Consider the following 16,913-nt stretch of genomic DNA (forward strand, 5'->3'; position numbering starts at 1 on the left):
ATTTTTGAAAATAAACATATGTATCTTATAATCCTAATTTAGAATATTATATTTTTATTAATTCCAAGATAGTTAATGGATCATTAAAGTTATTACTAGTAGTTAATTCCAAGATGGAATGATTATCCATAATCTTTTTTATATTTTAGTATTTAAATAATTCAAAGAACACTTTATTCTTTTTTAAACTTTCTTAAACTTTCTACCGTACTTTTTTGGAATTAAAGATTTGGATGTTGAAATAATTGAAACATCTTACTAATGAAATCAAATATAAAGTGGATTTATATTTGATTTCATTAGTAAAGTTTGGTATTCTATTATAACACCATAGTAAACACAATAGTAAAGTTTAGACTAATTGGACTTTTAAACACAATAGTAAAGTTTGGTATTCTATTATAACACCATAGATATAGTGCTACAAAACTAGATCATTAATTATCTAACAAAAAAACCTTAAAGGAATACTTAATTTTTTTAATTTTTGATTTTTTATGGACAAAGTCTTGATTTTTAGAAATTTGATCAATAAAAAAATATTTATTTTAGATAAATATCTTTCATAATTTTTTTTTTACTGTTTTAGTCTAATTTGGTATCGATTTTTATATGAATTTATTAATACTATATGTATGCAAATTCTATAGATATTTTTTTAAAATTAGATGAAATTGTTAAATTTAATATTTTTTCAACTTTAACTCCTATCCAAAATTTAAATTCCATATAATAAAAAAAATTAATTTTTTAAGATTCTTTTAAATTGTGATAACTTGAAAATATTCTTTAGACAATAAAAATAATAAATAATATGTCTTTATAAACTAATGTAATTTTAAGTGGTGGCTAAAGCATCAATTTGATTTAATATAATATGAAATTTCAAAAACTGTTGAACTGATTTTGTAAAAGTCCAATTAGTCTAAACTTTTGGTAATAAATAAATAAATCTTGAAACAATTTTTATTCATTTTTAAATATATCAATAAACACTTTGCAATGGTTTTTAGTTTGTTCTCAATAAACCTACATAATTTCTTGTGTAAAAATCTTCTTTACGTGATTTCTATTTTTACAATTTTATCTTATGTTAAAATGTCTAGTTTCGAATAAGAATTTGGATTATATAGAAAAAAAAATGTTTTCTATTACATAAAAGTACAAATTAAATTCTTTTAAAGAGATTTAGTTAAAACTATAATATATTTAAAGATAATTTGGTTAAACTATGGTTATTTTGGTGAAAATATAATAGAAAAAAAAGTAAAAAACAAAAAAAAAAAAAAAAAAATGCAGAAATACATAATTTTTATTTTTAAATATAAAAGTATAATATTTCAAATTGATAGAAAATTTGGAATTCTTGACAAAATATTATATTTTTATAAAATCCATAATGATCTTTTGGACTTTTTGCTTGGTAAAAAGTAAATTTGGCTATGAACAATTAATAAAAAGTCTCAACACAAAATAAGAAAAATAGGTGGAATAGTAGAAAGAATATTTATCATTTTGAAAACATAATGATATTCATACTTCTTAAATTACCTTAAACTGTAATTGGAATGATTGCATAAAATTATTTGGAACCTATTTTGTATATACATGAAGGTTTTTTACTTCTACATTCTAAATGCTTAAAAATTATAAATTTAGAGGATTTTCATATACTTTGTTTAATCCAAATTGAGTTTTTACCTATAGGTAATAAAATAATTCTAAATGGTTAAAAATTATGCTTGATTTATTAAAATAATTTAATACAAGCATCTAAATATTGTTTATTAAAAATATTATATTCAGTGTTTGTTATATTTGAATATAAAAATGCTATTGTATATGTGATTTTATTAAAATACATAAATAAATACATTGATTATGACTTACCTATCTAACATTTTGAATATAAAAAATGCATATAGATATGTAACATGCTTGAATGTTCTTATTTATGTGTTTATGTATTATAAAATTATGTAGATTCTTTGTCTAAAATACTTATATCTAACAAAGTATTTTTCTAAAATTTAAGTATCACATATATCATCTTAAACACTTATGCAAATTAATTTTAAAGATATTAATCAAAATTTTGATAATCAAAAAGAAATTTATTCATTAATCACGTTCCTGTTATTTAGAAAATAATAATAATAATAATAATAATAATAATATTCTAATTTAAACCTTTTAAATCTTAGGATTAGATGAGAGTTGAAGTAAAATTAAAAATTAATAATATTATGATAAGTATATGACTATTTTGATGTTCCAATAAAAACATGTTTTAAATAAAATAAATCTATTCTAAAATTTATAAAATCTTTGAATAAAGATTGAAGATTTTATTAAAATAAAATTCATATTGTAATAATAAATTACATGTGATATTTAGTGCTAAAATTCATATGGAATGTATAGTAGGGAATAAAATTTTATTAAAAAAATATTTAAATTCTAATTTAAATAATAAAATTTGAACATTTAAACTTTTATATATTTTCTTACAATTCAAATTTTCTCAAAAATTAACTGCATAAATTATTCACTTACAATATACTAATAATTCTAGAAATTTCAAATTTTTATTTGTTTAAAAATGAAAAATAATATAATATTTTTTTGATTAGAATATACTTACTAAATTCAATATGTTAATATGCTAATTAAATAGCATGATATGATTTAATTTAAAATCAATCTCAGAAGACGAACTTATACTAAATCTAATTTTTAAAAATTTATATTTTATAACTAAAATATTTATACTCTGAAAAATATCTTTATATTATATATCACTAGAAATAAAATAACAACAATATGTCCAGATTTTATTTACCATACTAGTAAGAATAAATGTATATTTTTTTCTATTTGATTTTATAAATAAAATGAAAAAACTAAAATCTATCAGATAATTATAAGTATTAAATTCTAAATCAGTCCTCTTTTTAAATAATATTCATTCTAATATAAGTTAATTAATGTAGTTAATGTACAGTACTGCTTGACCTTCAATAAACATATAATTTGAGTAGATTTATATTTTTGTACATATTTATGATAACAAATATTTATTTTTAGTTACTTTTATATATTTCTTAGCATCTACATATTAATAATTTTTTCTATTTTTATGATTTATTTTTCAATAAATAATAAATATTGCTAATAAAATTTTATTTAAAAATATATTTAGTTAAAAAATATAAGCCAATATTTTTGCTAAAGAAGATTTAAAATAATTTCAAATTTAAACTTATTTTATGCTTTTTTATTTTTTTGGTTCAATGGTTACTATTATGTAATATAAAGTTTAAATAGAATTTTGACATGGTAAGATAACATGTTTTCTTCATATACAATCATAGTTCGTAATTCATCTATATATATTTAAATACTTTAAAGTTGTAATCATATTCAATTGGTAAAATAGAAGATTATGATTTCAAAAGAAAACTTTACCACAGTGGATATTGTAAGGTGCTTGAAACAAATGAAAATAGTATAATTTTTAATGTCCAAAAGAATATTGTATAGACTAACAGCTTCTACAGAAATTAAGGAAAAACTTTCATTTAATGTGTGCAATATAGATCTTCAAAAGACTGAATAAAGGAAAGAAAACAAGACAAAAAGTGCATTAATTTATAATGTTACTTTATTTTTTATTCTTTAATCTTTATTTTTATACTTACATATGTTAAAAAAATATTGTAGCATATATTAAAGTTTTAAAGGCTGTAAGTAAAATATTTCAAAATACAAAATCATTTAATCTAATGTCAAGTTTATCAAAATTATTTATTCATTAATAACATTTTAATATATATTTTTAAATTATAAGATTTAAAGTGTTAAAAGAAACTTGAAGAAAAAGAAAAAGAAAAAACCAAAACCACAACAAAACAAAAAACATTGGCACAGCAGTTACTAAATTCATGTAATAGAAAATGTATTCTTGTTGGTAATAAGATATTACCATCATTTCTTGTTTAGTCATCATCTACCATCTACTCCCTTGTAAGCCTCTATGCCTTAAGATATAAATGTGATTTATGGGGTGATAAAAAATGGAGATGGTGATGCCGCACATGGATGATGAATTGCCCAAATCAGGTTTTTATGGGTGAAAGTTCAAAGCCATCCATTTGAGGGTGGAAGTCAAATGTATATCATATGCATTTGCAATGGTAATGGTATGCATAAATCTGCCAAAATGCATACTCACTCAGCTTTAGAAGTAATTTGCCAAAATATCCTAAAGAATAATTTGATCTATAAGTATGAAATTCAATCACCTTCAACTTTGTTGTTTGTCATGGTCTTTTGTAATAATAATTACAAGTAATGAGGCGCTCAGCCTATAGTGTTCCAACTGATGAAGACATCTACAATATCCATATTTCAAATGGCTTTGTCCCTAGTTCCTTAATGTCAATAATTAGGTATTTGGAGGCATCATTTAGCACAAACATATTAATAATTGCATCATTAGATTTTTTTACTCCAAGAATTATTACATTAAGCCTAAGAGTCGCAATTGGAGCAAGAGCCACAAAAGCATTGATAGAATTGATTGAAAAGAGATGTGGCAAAATTTGCATGGCCCATGGTGTGGGCCTTAGATGATGACTAAATAAGGAATGTTGGTAATACCTTACCACCAACAATGGTAAACTTGACATTATCACAAATCTGAGAGACACATTTGCTATTATTAAGAATATATGAATATTCTTAATATTTCAACATATTTGAGGAATATATATGATATTTTTCTTTTTATATTTATTATTGATACGTGTTAAAGTTTTTTGAAATGTTAAAACTAAGTTAATATACTACATTCATAAATTGATATGTATGCACATTATCAAGATTATGTATATACATATCAAATTAATATAATATCTTATTATGTGTTTAAATTATGCGTACACATATTAATTTAAAAAAAAGATTATGTTGAAATTGTGTGGTACACTATAACATAATGTGACCAAAATTTGATAAATTTAATAAAATAATAAAAAAAAAACTTGGTCAATGTATCAATTCCCTATATATATAATTTTTTGATGATGTAATATGACCCTCACTATTACATGTAAATTCATGTATATATATATAATTTTGTTCTTTAATATATGCAAATGCATGTAAATATATAATTTTGTTCTTTAATATGGAATGTGACCCTTCCACTATGGCACCTGTATCACAAACAATGAAAAAAACGAGGAAGAAGGAGAAGGCTCATTGCTATTGAACTCACTCACTCCCTCACTCACTCCCTCACTCACTCTTCACTCACTCACTCGCATCACGCGTGAGGCGACGCGACGCGACTCTCGCCACACCCCCTGTGACTGAGTGACTGAGTGACGCGCCGCGTCCATGCGAGCTCGCGAGCCACGCGCGCACCTCGCGAGCTCTAGCATCCGCATCCCCGTTGGAGCACCAGCACGAGCAGTGCCGGAGCCAGTGTGGACTGAATCCCACGTTCGCATTCCTCAGCCCTGGCGCCCTATGTTTCACATGTCGAAGGAAGCCTTGCTTCTCCTTTTCTGGAACCAGCAGCAGCAGCGTTTGTTTTTTCATATCCCGTGCACCTCGGATTCTAGGTCATTGAATGGTGAGGGAAATGCGCTTGTAACTCGCGGGAGGGAATCTAGTTGGCTCACGGTGTCGTTGGAATGTGGACTTTTCGTCGAAACTCCACCGCTCGGTAATCTTCACATTTGCCGCTGCTGCTGCTGAATGAGGCGGAGGAATGCTCAAGCATTATACTGCATGGCTAATTCTGCGCTAGGTGTGGGTGGCGACAATAGTGGGGTTAAATATGGGCTGTCGTCGGAGCCCAATCCTTGTAGCGTCATCGTTTGAACCATGTAAGAGCAGTAATTTCGCTGGGAACCGTTTCTAGTTGCGTAAAAATGCACAGAAAAGACGCACGTCCTCTCCGTTGGCAATGCTGAGTTTGGCTTTTGCAAAGAGTTTGATGCGGGATGGTCTCGGTTGCCACGTGGATTGAATTCGTCGGATTAGTTTCTGAATGGACGGACCTGATTTTGGAATAACCGAGAAGGCACTGGGCAAACTTTGTGTGTCGATACGCTCTTCACGTTTATTAGTTGGAATGGGACTGAGGGCATTGTACATTATTGTGGGATTGGGCGTATGTTGGAGCCCATGCACAGCGATTGAGGTTTTCTGAAAGTTAGACTTTAATTGTAGGCGTTTGTGATGTGGGTTGCTGGTGATAATCGGCCTTGCTCATTGCGAGCAGGACAGCTTGGGAGAATCTTCGAGTGCATTGGCCCAGTTCACTTGCGGCAGATACATTGAAGTCGAGTTTTTCATGTGAAGGGTTTTGTGTACTTGGATTGAGAATCTCGTGCTGCTGGGTTGAGGTTTTGGTTTGGTGGGCAGCTGGGTAGCGTCGCCATGGTGGCAACGAGAGTCATGGAAGTGCTAACTTCCACCCCGAGTGCTCATTCTGGAATGACACAGAAGAATGTGGTGGTGGGTTGTAGAACGCCTGATGTGAGACAGGCCGACAGCGCTGTATATAAATTGCGGGGTGAGTTTCGGGAGCAGCAAAGCCAGCTATTTATCGGGAATAACTATAGGGTTAGGGTTCGTCGAAGCCTACTGCAGCGCTCTGGGCTGGATGTTCGTGCGATAGACGCTGCTCAGCCATTCGATTACGAATCCGTGAGATTGCAGGAGCTGCAGAACAAGAATAAGCTAAAAGTTGGAATTGTTGGCTTCGGGAATTTCGGCCAGTTTCTGGCAGCGAGGATAGTAAAACAAGGGCACCGTGTTTTGGCGTACTCTAGGACGGACTACAGTGAAAAGGCACAAGAATTAGGTGTAGCGTATTTCAGGTCAGTTGTGTGGCTACTCATCAGTCGATTGTTCTACAGTCGATTGTGTGGTGTACTCTTCGTTACATTTATACAACTCAACGTTCCGCAATATGGTTGTAAACTTAAAAACTTTCGGAAACCTTTCATTCACTCAGTTAGGCTTTTAGGTTTATGAATTTAATGCTCACGACGGTGGCTCTTATTCAAGCTCCTCTTCCCCTTTCTGATTATAACTGGACACCTCTGGAAATCATTAGATTCTTAATTTAAGATCTTTTATTCGAGGTCTTCAAAGTAGCTTCAAGTCGTGTGTAACTTTTCGTGTTAATTGACTTACACGGGAAGTTCAGGGTTAGAGGCATTTCACGACATCGTGTGTAGAAGTGATAACAATGAGTTTTACCGTTGGAAGCTTACAATTGCAGTTAGTTGGAGAGTAGAGGACTTGACATTTGCTGGTTTTGAATTCTCAGGGATGCGGATGATTTTTGCGAGGAGCATCCCGAGGTGGTTCTACTGTGCACCTCCATATTATCAACTGAGGCTGTTTTGCAGAGTCTTCCTACGCAACGGCTCAAGCGCCACACTTTATTTGTTGACGTACTCTCAGTGAAGGAATTTCCAAAGAACCTTTTCCTTCAGGTATCAAGCCTTTTCTAATAGAATCTATGACCAGCTGTGGAAAAAATGATTGAGGTCCTGCGCGTCGTTGTTTTGTTTCGTCTCTAATTACGTCGTAACTCCTGTTAATTTTCATGGTGGAGGACATCAAATAGATTCTGTTGACTAATTCTGAAAACATGCCAATTATTCCGATCTTATGTCTAAGGAATCCAATGGACGCGTGTTTCAATAACAGGTGTTGCCTCCTGAATTCGACATTCTCTGCACTCATCCCATGTTTGGTCCCGAGAGTGGCAAAGGTAGCTGGAATGAATTACCTTTTGTTTATGACAAGGTTCGCGTCCGCAAAGGCCGACGGTCCAGGGCCGCTGACATATTCCTGGACATCTTTGCGAAAGAGGTAAACTACAGCTTCATTAACATATGAAAATCTGTTGTTTCGAGTTCGAATGCTGCCTACAAATATGGTCAAGAGTGCAGTCTTGTCTTTGCCACATCTTCTTGTCACAATTTATACATGATCTCTCTTGAGTTTCCCTCGGAGCGTTAATGTAAGCCTCTAATGATTGTTGTGTCTGATTCTTACCTGCCAAGTTCTCTTTCAGGGTTGTCGCATGGTGGAGATGACATGTGCTGAGCACGACCGATATGCGGCGGGCAGCCAATTTATCACTCATACTGTGGGAAGGTTAGTGTTGTTAGCCTCCTTTGTTTCATGTTTCAAGTGTATTTGTTTCTTTTCTGCGGAAGGATGAGCCTTTGAATGCTTTTGTTTTATTTTATTTGATTGTTTACTTGTTTTTGTTTTGTATGATTTTGTCGCATTTTCTGTAATTTTATGCCAACTTGTCGCCATCTTGTCCCTCTTACTCTACAGGAAAAGACTCTTGAAGGCTGAAATTTGTAGCATATTACGTGCAGGGTATTAGGAAAGCTTGCGTTGCAGTCGACGCCAATCAACACTAAGGGTTATGAGACACTGCTTGGACTCGTAAGGCATCACGTTACATGTTATGAAATCGCCATTTGAGTTTGATCGTTCATTGAAGACCTTGTTACCAGCAACTAAATTTTTGTTGCAATGATCTTAAGAACTTACGAGAGCATGTTTTTAACAGTATTTCTAATGTATTGTTTTCGAAAGCACCTTTGACTAGGATACTGGTTTATGATTATTCACAACTGCAAATTGTACCTGAATTTTTAACCGGGTCGTGAATAGGTTGAAAATACAGCGGGTGATAGCTTTGAGCTTTACTATGGGCTGTTCATGTACAATCCTAATGCCACTGAAGAGGTAAGAAAGGTTTATCTTCGCCCTGCTTGATTCTCTTGGAGCAGTTGGCAAATTACAAATTCTACAGAAACTACCTGTCGATTTTGCAACAAGCTCGATGTTTCAAATTTGATAATATGTAAACTTTACTTTTATGTACATGTTTTTTTTAGAAAGAGATTCAAAGCATGTCGATACTTAGTAACGAGTTTAATCCAACGTAGCCCTGTTTTCACAGCTGGACCGGCTAGAACTGGCTTTTGACTCTACAAAGCGGCAGCTCTTCGGACAACTTCACGACGTTTTGCGAAAGCAGCTATTTCCTGGAGATGGCGCAGAGAAAGCTAGTTCCTCTCAAGGCTCTTTAGACACATCATCAAAGAATGGAAGCTCCACAAATGGTGGAACTAGAATCGTAAGCAACGTTGACACTGCACCCCCTGTTTTTGAGTCAGTTTTGATCAAGTCCGTTGAATTGGAGAAAGATCCAGACTCAATTTCTTCGAAGAGCCCGAAGCATTGATGTTTCCGATTACATCACCTTCGAAGTCTGTATTATAGAGCACTTCATCGATCAACTGTTTCACAATTCACTGCAACTTAGAGTTTTGTATTTTGAGGCTTGAACAAAATTGAAATTGAGATGGAAGGCTACCTGGTGAATGCTTTTCCTCAAACCTTTACAGTTATCAAGCTGAGCCCTCGGTGTAACCCACTTTATAACACATGATACTCGTATCTGAAAACATTTGAATATGTTGTTGGATCAAGCTGCTGTATAGAATAGTTCTTCATCCTACCAGCTTCTGAATAAATATCTAAGATTTAGTAAATCCTTGGTACAAAACCATCAAATTTACTAATTGACAAAATGCTAATCTTGGTTCTAGAGGCTGCATTCACGTAGTCTCTATATAGATGAAATAGTGTTTTATATCAGGTAGCTCCAAATGCTTATCCTGACAAACAACTATTTATACACGACTAAATGACAGCCCTTCTCATTCTATTATGTTTCATGATTGAACACGGAATTTTACTCAATGTGCTAATTAATTTCAGTTCATTTGTAAGTGTGGTTGATTCTTCGTAATTATAATTGTATTTTGTTTGTCTACAAACTATCAACCTCACATTCAACACCCATATTACCATTTTATTTGTGGGATCGTTATTGGTGTCTCTTGGAATGAAGTACCAACATCTGATGCAAAATATGATAAGAAAGTCAATTATTTCTCTAAGAAAGAGCATGTCAATTACAGTCTATTAGCAGACGATAAACTGAATTGCATGAATGAGATATAGTTTTATGTACGAAAATGACATGGAGATTCCCTTGAGTTTCTTGTACGTAAACATAGTACAGTTTTCATTAAATTTGTAATTAGCAATAAAATAACAATGAAACGAAATAAAATGAAGAACAATAGGTCCAGTTCCAGAATTTATGAGCATCAATCAATTGTTGTCAGTACTAAGAGACCTGCTTAAGTCGAGCATTTCAATTCTCTAGTGGCGATGACATTGATGTTGATTGTAATACACAACATATTCATGGTCCAACGACGCATGTTTCGAGTTGCAACAAGCAACAGTCACTGTATTGAGTTGATAATAAACCGTGGGGAATAATTATCTGCGGAATGTGCTACACTGGGGGCTACAAACATTGTGAGCCTTCAGTGTAAAATATGACCTAGATTTAGTCTAGGTGAACCGTTGCTGTCTCGTTCCAGGTGCTTAGTCACACTGAATTTATGACGTCGAGTGTCACAACAGAGTGAGTGTTTCATAACGAGGACCATGGGGTTCAATTGCTTCCAGAAACTGAAGCTCGGAAGCAAGAAACCAATTCCCAGGAATAAATGCTCTAATACCTCGACTGCTCTACCAGCTTCTACCGGAGCAAACGAATGTTCCTTACCAAATGACACTAGAAATACAGAAGTTAAGGTTTACTTCGAGCGGGTAATTACTTGATGAGCTATATCTATCAATGCACGACGACATTGTTGCACGTGTAATGAAGGATTTGGGGGAAGGTTGGCAATTGCATCTACAGCCTTTCGCGCATGCTCTGCAGCTAGCGCGTGGGTCTGGGCTATGCCGCGGCTTTCCTTCACCATTTCAACAGCCTGCAAAATTCAGTGTGTTTCAGAGTGAGGATGCGAATGCATTCCCAATCAACTCCTTAATAAGAAGTTTGGAAGCATTGGTAAGGTCGATAACTGATAACATCAAAAGATTCAATCGAAGTGCGCAACAGTAAAGAAGGAAACACGAATACCTGGTTTATATCTGTGACTGTTTTGAACTTGCGCTGGATCAATTTGGACATCTCTGGAAATTCCTTGAGCGCAAATAATACAGGCGCTGTCACAATGCCCTGCTCAAAACACGGGACATACCGCAAAAAAATCACTCAGTTAGGAATCCTGCCTAGAAATAAATCCATTCCACCACATGACACTAAAAGTAAAATTCTACTAGACAAGAAACAACATTCAGAGCATTACGAACGCCAAAAATTTCAATTTAGACATCTTCTGCACTGCGCACCTGAACCACATTGCCTTCACTTTAGGATTAAAAAACATTGATATGAATATCGTATCCTACCAGCCTAAAAATTGACGTTTGAATCCGAGTAATTCACCTGCCCAAGATCAGACAATGCAGGCTTCCCCAAAGTTTTCGTAGTGCCTGTGTAGTCGAGAGCATCATCCACTAGTTGATATGCCAAACCCTGCAAATAGTCATACAGTTATATGGAAAATGAATATTTATGGGCAATCATTGCAAAGTAATACCAAATCATTGCAACATTGTTTTCATTGCATTATTTACTGGACATCGTTTCTATTACCAACTTTAAATCCACGTGAGGGAGAGGTGATTGCATACCAAGTGACGCCCATAGTTGAAAGCAAGAAGGGCGACGTCTTCAGGTTGGCCGGCTAGTACAGCAATAGCTTTACAGCTATTTGCCATAAGAGAGGCAGTCTTGTAAAAAGTCTTTTGCATATAGTAATCCATGCTGAGAACCCAAAATTGCCATATGTGAGCTCATAAATTAATTATTCACCAGAAATGGGATCTTGATTGCACTACCAAAACTAATGCCAACAGAAATGAGGTTTCTAACCTGAAAGAAATGACATAAGACTCACTTTGACATGTCCTTGTCTTCAACAGACAACTGCATTATCTCGCCTGTCACTAAGTGCTCCAAAACCTGGGATAGAAGCTCCACGACCTCTGTATTTCTCAATGATGCTAATGCTACTGATGCCCGGGCCAGTAAAAAGTCACCTGCTAAAACTGCCAACTACAAAACCAAAGCCAATGGGGAACGTTGTGTAAAGTTGAGTCCAAGAAATATCGGAAGAACTTCTCAAACAATCAAGATACGAAACATACAAAGCATTGATAAACTGGCGTACTAGACGCAGCACAATACTTTAACACATGTGGCACGTTAAAAAGACTTGATTAACAGTGATAATTTCCTCTACACACTGTTATAAGTAAAGAAAACGAGAATCAGCACAAACCTTGTTACCCATCACATGATTCAGAGAACTTATGCCCCTCCGGGTATCTGCATGGTCCAACACATCATCATGCAGCAAACTTGCCACCTGCGTATCATTGAACAACCTCGTGAGAAAAGTCTACCGATACCTACATATTTGGCCAAACTTATCGATATCCAAACCTATCTTCTAAATTACATCTTCGGACGAAACTCTGTATGGTGCCCAAAATAGAAGTACGTATAAACATGGGATACATACATGGAATAGTACTAGATCATAACTGCATAACTTACGTGAATCATCTCTGTAATCTCGGCAATTCGTTGTTGTCGTAATCGTAGGTCATCGAAGATCAAGTCTTGCAGTCCATGCGAAGGTGACGTCATTAAAGACGTCGACATAAGAAGTAGAACCTACATTATTTTGCCATTCATATATTTAAAATTCCACAAATAACACGACTTTAGTATTTCGACGAAGGCAAACGACATAACCGAAGGGCTTCATTAATGCTGACCACGAAATCATTACACAGCAATTATCGGATAGCGAAACCATTGCAAATCCGTCCCTTGTTGGCAGAACTACGAATGTCCATACACTTCATCAACATCCCTCGATGCAACGAAGATAGAAAATGCTGAGAAATTCGACCTAATTCAAATTAAAACAGATTCACATGCAAAACTACTCGATCTACCCAGGAAAACTCGAACTTTCCTAAATGTACTCAGTGCAGTCCTGAATCACTCCGTAGCTATCAACAAACAACAATCAAATACCTCTTGCACAACAAAACATAGCTCAGTTGCACAAAAGAGTAGGTACCATGGGCCGAAACCGTTTGCCTTCGACCCCCAACTTGAAGAAATATTCAGCTGCCATTGCCAGTACTGGGACCTGTGTCGACTACGTTGCGATTAGATACTTGAATTAACAGCTCAAATAAATATGGCGACAAAAAAATACAATACCACATCTTCAATCATCTATACATGAATTATTTATATTATTTTTCATACTTGTGTGTGTGAAAGTGGGAGTGTGTGAGTGTGTGTGAGGGAGGGAGATGGAGACGGAGACGGAGAGGGGAAGGGGGAGGAAGAAACGTACAAGTGAACTGCAAAATTGGACTAAGCAAAAAAACAAAAAAAGTTAAGCAAGGATAAGTGAGAGTCCGACAACTAAAGGAAAATAAAAACAAAAATGGCCATTACCTCTGCAGTCACCATTGATCGTAGCCGATTGGCAACAACCTGCAACTCATCCGCAACCAACGAGAATGGGTCCACCTTTTCCTGCGCCGACATAAATCCTCTCTGATTACAATAAAGAAACAAAACCGACAGTTACAATGCCAGAAAGAAATGCCTTTAATCTAAAAAGCTTTGTATAGCATTGATGTATGTGAAATGAAATTTAAGGTCCTTCGTGCAACTAGACAATATAACGGCACAAAATGGAACAACTGGAGGATAGTACGAGTATACAAATTAAGCAGGAAATTCGTGAAACCAGCAGAGAGTTGAAAGTACCAAAGCCATGGTACCTAGTTAATAAAAAAATACACAAAAAACTAGATGATGTATATTCGTCTAGTCTACATGCTAGTGTCACTATCATCATAAACGAAGTAATTACTGGAAATCAAGGCAAAATTGCGCTGCTGCCAACCTGACTGTTACTGTTCAGGTGCTCCAACCCTAGAACAGCACCAAACTGTCTGGAGGAGGAGGTCGGTTGCCATGCCGACACTGAAGGGGATTCCACGAATGCGTCTTGGCATAACGATGTATTCCACGGAGCATACTTCAAAAGGGGGGAAACTTGGCGAACCTGCAGAATCCACTGAGAATTCATCAGAAAGTCCTCGAAGTCACAACTGCACCGATTGGATCAGAACGAAAATTCAACGAAGACTATCTACACCTGCACAACTTCTGTAACGGGAGAAGGTTTTTCCTGTTTTTATAATGTGTGAAGTTAATAACTTGTATCAACTCAAGGAATCTGTTCACTAGAGACCTACTCCGCCAGAACGCCCACCGCTTTATATTATTGGGTACTCAAATCATCAATAACCCTGCTCAAAATATTACTGTAGACTAGATACTTGCAATGGTACACTGCATTATTTTTCTATGTTGGATTCGATTTGGATAGCTGTATCATGTTATTATGATCAAGCTAGAAAAAATCCCTCCAGTGAGCTCGATGATACAAAATTCAGCGTGGCAGTCGAAAATGAGTCCTATGACGACTTGAGCCCGTCCATGTGTAAAAGCCTGGGTTCCACTAAGTACCTCATACGTACTGTCAAATCCTTGGGAAGGAATTCTACAATTTGAAATGTCTAAACCGCACAGGGGGAGGAAATGAACACAAACCCTAACGACCTCTTTCGCCCAGGAAAAAACCACCGAGAGATTTAGTACCATTCTCCATACAAACGATGGCAGTATTTCCAATTTTACAAAACTAGGTTCGAAAACTCGAAACAACAACCTTTAGATGTCGGACCAGGTAGCGCCCGCCCCTTGCAGCCTGCATCATTCAATTGCTCCGAGCACCGTCAAAACCCCCGCTCGTCACCGAACCTCTCCCGTGAGCACCAAAACCTCTTTCCTAGCTCCCAGATCCCAGCTCCAACCAACTCAAACGAAAGAGGAACCAAAAAATATAAAGCAACAGTCGCAGGCTGCGGTGAAGAATTCCTCTACTCCAAACAACCGCAACTCAGCTCACGCTCTAATTTCGAAACCCACGAACATGACCATATCCGGCACCGAATGAGACGCAATTCGACTCCGAGAGATCGAGAGAAAAAATAAAATAAAATAAAATAAACCTAGAGTGGCATATGAAAGCGCTTTCTGCAGTGTGCAAGACGGCGCCAGATCCGTGGCGAGCACGCGCAGAATCTCGGCGAAAAAACTGTCACAAGTACTGCTGGTTGTAAAATTGACGAGGCAAATACAAACAAGGGTCTCGCAGAAACAGCAGCAGCGGCATCAACCCTGCTTTCATTGCTTGCTTGCTTGACCAGTGCCGCCCTCGTGGCATTTTAGGGCTTCGTCACGCGATCCCACAGTGCCGCCAACGTGACGGACGGGAACGTCGCGTTCTCAATGTGGGAACTCTTTTGGGAGGGTTCCTCGGTTGAGAGAGCGAGTGATTTTTTGATATTTGCTTGACCTTATCATAAAACAATGTTATATGAATTATGTTTTAAGCATGGCGAGTTAAACTGTAGAAATTTTCCTAGTCATACTTACAATGTAATCTTGCAAGTAAAAAGATTGTTATTATTGTTCTTAGTTATTTATAGTAGTAATTACATCAACTTTACAATGCAAATACAATTTGGTTTTCAAATTTTTATTTATTTATTTATTTATTTTTTATGTTGCAAGTTCAGAATTTTCTATTGCAAATATATTTTTTATTTTTCATTATTTAATTTATTAATTCATCTTTCTAAGCATGTAAAAATAATATATTTATATTTGCGCACACACACAAACACACACACACACACATATATATATATATATATATATTCAATTTTTTTTATAGATTTACATTCATGTGTGTATATGACTGTATGTGTGTGTATATATATATATATATATATGTGTGTGTGTGAGTGTGTGTATGTATGTATATATATATATATTCATATCTACATACATATATGTATTTTTTTCACTTGTATCACATTCTTAAGACCAACAAACAATCATACGGTTACATGTAAGGTGAATTGTCTTAATTATAACTTTTTCAAGAACTAATTATTTGTCCATATATATATATATATATATAATCATGTGCGTTATAAAATATTTATTGGATATTCTATCATTTAATTATATTCAATACATAGTGTAATAATGTTCCATACCAAAATTAAAGGACGGTCTGCTGACCCTAAACGTAAAAATGATTTTTTTTCCCCTCCTTTGCATTAGGTTGTAGGTTGTATGTCATTGATAGTTGGTACCTAGATGACCATTTAGTACACTTGCAAACTTTATGACTTTGTAACCAATTTATTTAATCATTGATCACATAATGTCAAAGACAATGACAAGTTAATATGAACAAGATTGCAAATACTTTTTAAGAACCAAAATCATTTGATGCAACACAAAGCAACTATATAAACTTTACTACAATATATATATATATATATATATATATATATATCAAATTCAAAATACTAAATCTTATGCCAAATTCAAATCCCTTCCATCGTGTACTAAAAGTCAGTACCTCTTGGACCCCACATGTTCAAATCACCAAAACATGGTAAAAATCACTCTTGAAAACTGCAATTCGCACAAAGTGATAAGATAAATAAAGCTGGCGATTTGATTTCTGAATATGAAATCTTCTAGCCTAATGAAAACCATCACATGGGTATATTTCCACTCTTCCAAAAACGAAGAAGAAAAGCAAAAAAGGGTTAAGTTACTGCCTCTTGTGTGAAGCAGCGCATCACAAAAAACCTTGGTAACATGGCTTACAACAAGAATCTTCACCAAGGAAAAATCAGAAGCAACTACGAAACTGGGCAATCTAACCCACTAT

General features: G+C 34.5%; 2 protein-coding genes across 3 annotated transcripts; one reads left to right on the forward strand and one right to left on the reverse strand.

Annotated features, from left to right (window-relative positions):
• Positions 1-5,741: 5,741 nt before the first annotated feature.
• On the forward strand, positions 5,742-9,526 carry LOC112285748 (arogenate dehydrogenase 2, chloroplastic). The gene is made up of 7 exons (XM_024526830.3): positions 5,742-6,896; positions 7,352-7,520; positions 7,738-7,902; positions 8,108-8,190; positions 8,424-8,493; positions 8,725-8,799; positions 9,017-9,526. Exons 1-7 carry the CDS (start codon positions 6,454-6,456, stop codon positions 9,299-9,301), a joined length of 1,290 nt encoding a protein of 429 aa, XP_024382598.1. The 5' UTR covers positions 5,742-6,453; the 3' UTR covers positions 9,302-9,526.
• A 739-nt stretch (positions 9,527-10,265) lies between these two features.
• LOC112285749 (solanesyl-diphosphate synthase 1, mitochondrial) lies at positions 10,266-15,332 on the reverse strand. Of its 2 annotated transcripts, none has more exons than XM_024526833.2 (11): positions 14,826-15,332; positions 13,995-14,156; positions 13,538-13,618; positions 13,149-13,220; positions 12,614-12,733; positions 12,336-12,422; positions 11,952-12,109; positions 11,686-11,818; positions 11,438-11,527; positions 11,069-11,167; positions 10,266-10,916 (listed from the first exon to the last, which is right to left on the reverse strand). In XM_024526833.2, the coding sequence occupies exons 1-11, from the start codon at positions 14,871-14,873 to the stop codon at positions 10,737-10,739; spliced, it is 1,230 nt and encodes a 409-aa protein (XP_024382601.1). In that variant the 5' UTR covers positions 14,874-15,332; the 3' UTR covers positions 10,266-10,736. The 2 variants fall into 2 exon arrangements, with proteins under 2 accessions (XP_024382601.1, XP_024382600.1); XM_024526832.2 differs by having other exon boundaries at positions 13,538-13,639.
• Positions 15,333-16,913: the final 1,581 nt, after the last annotated feature.

Source organism: Physcomitrium patens, chromosome 8 (genome assembly GCF_059467195.1).
Source record: "Physcomitrium patens ecotype Gransden chromosome 8, ASM5946719v1, whole genome shotgun sequence".
Lineage (NCBI taxonomy): Eukaryota > Viridiplantae > Streptophyta > Bryopsida > Funariales > Funariaceae > Physcomitrium > Physcomitrium patens.

Coding starts and splice junctions, on each gene's coding strand:
- LOC112285748 (XM_024526830.3), top strand. CDS start 6,454: ATGGTGGCAACGAGAGTCATGGAAGTGCTAACTTCCACCCCGAGTGCT. Junction 7,903..8,107: donor TGGACATCTTTGCGAAAGAG/GTAAACTACAGC, acceptor GTTCTCTTTCAG/GGTTGTCGCATGGTGGAGAT. Junction 8,494..8,724: donor ATGAGACACTGCTTGGACTC/GTAAGGCATCAC, acceptor GGTCGTGAATAG/GTTGAAAATACAGCGGGTGA.
- LOC112285749 (XM_024526832.2), bottom strand. CDS start 14,873: ATGATGCAGGCTGCAAGGGGCGGGCGCTACCTGGTCCGACATCTAAAG. Junction 14,157..14,825: donor ACCTGGTCCGACATCTAAAG/GTTGTTGTTTCG, acceptor TGGATTCTGCAG/GTTCGCCAAGTTTCCCCCCT. Junction 11,819..11,951: donor GAAGACAAGGACATGTCAAA/GTGAGTCTTATG, acceptor TTGGGTTCTCAG/CATGGATTACTATATGCAAA.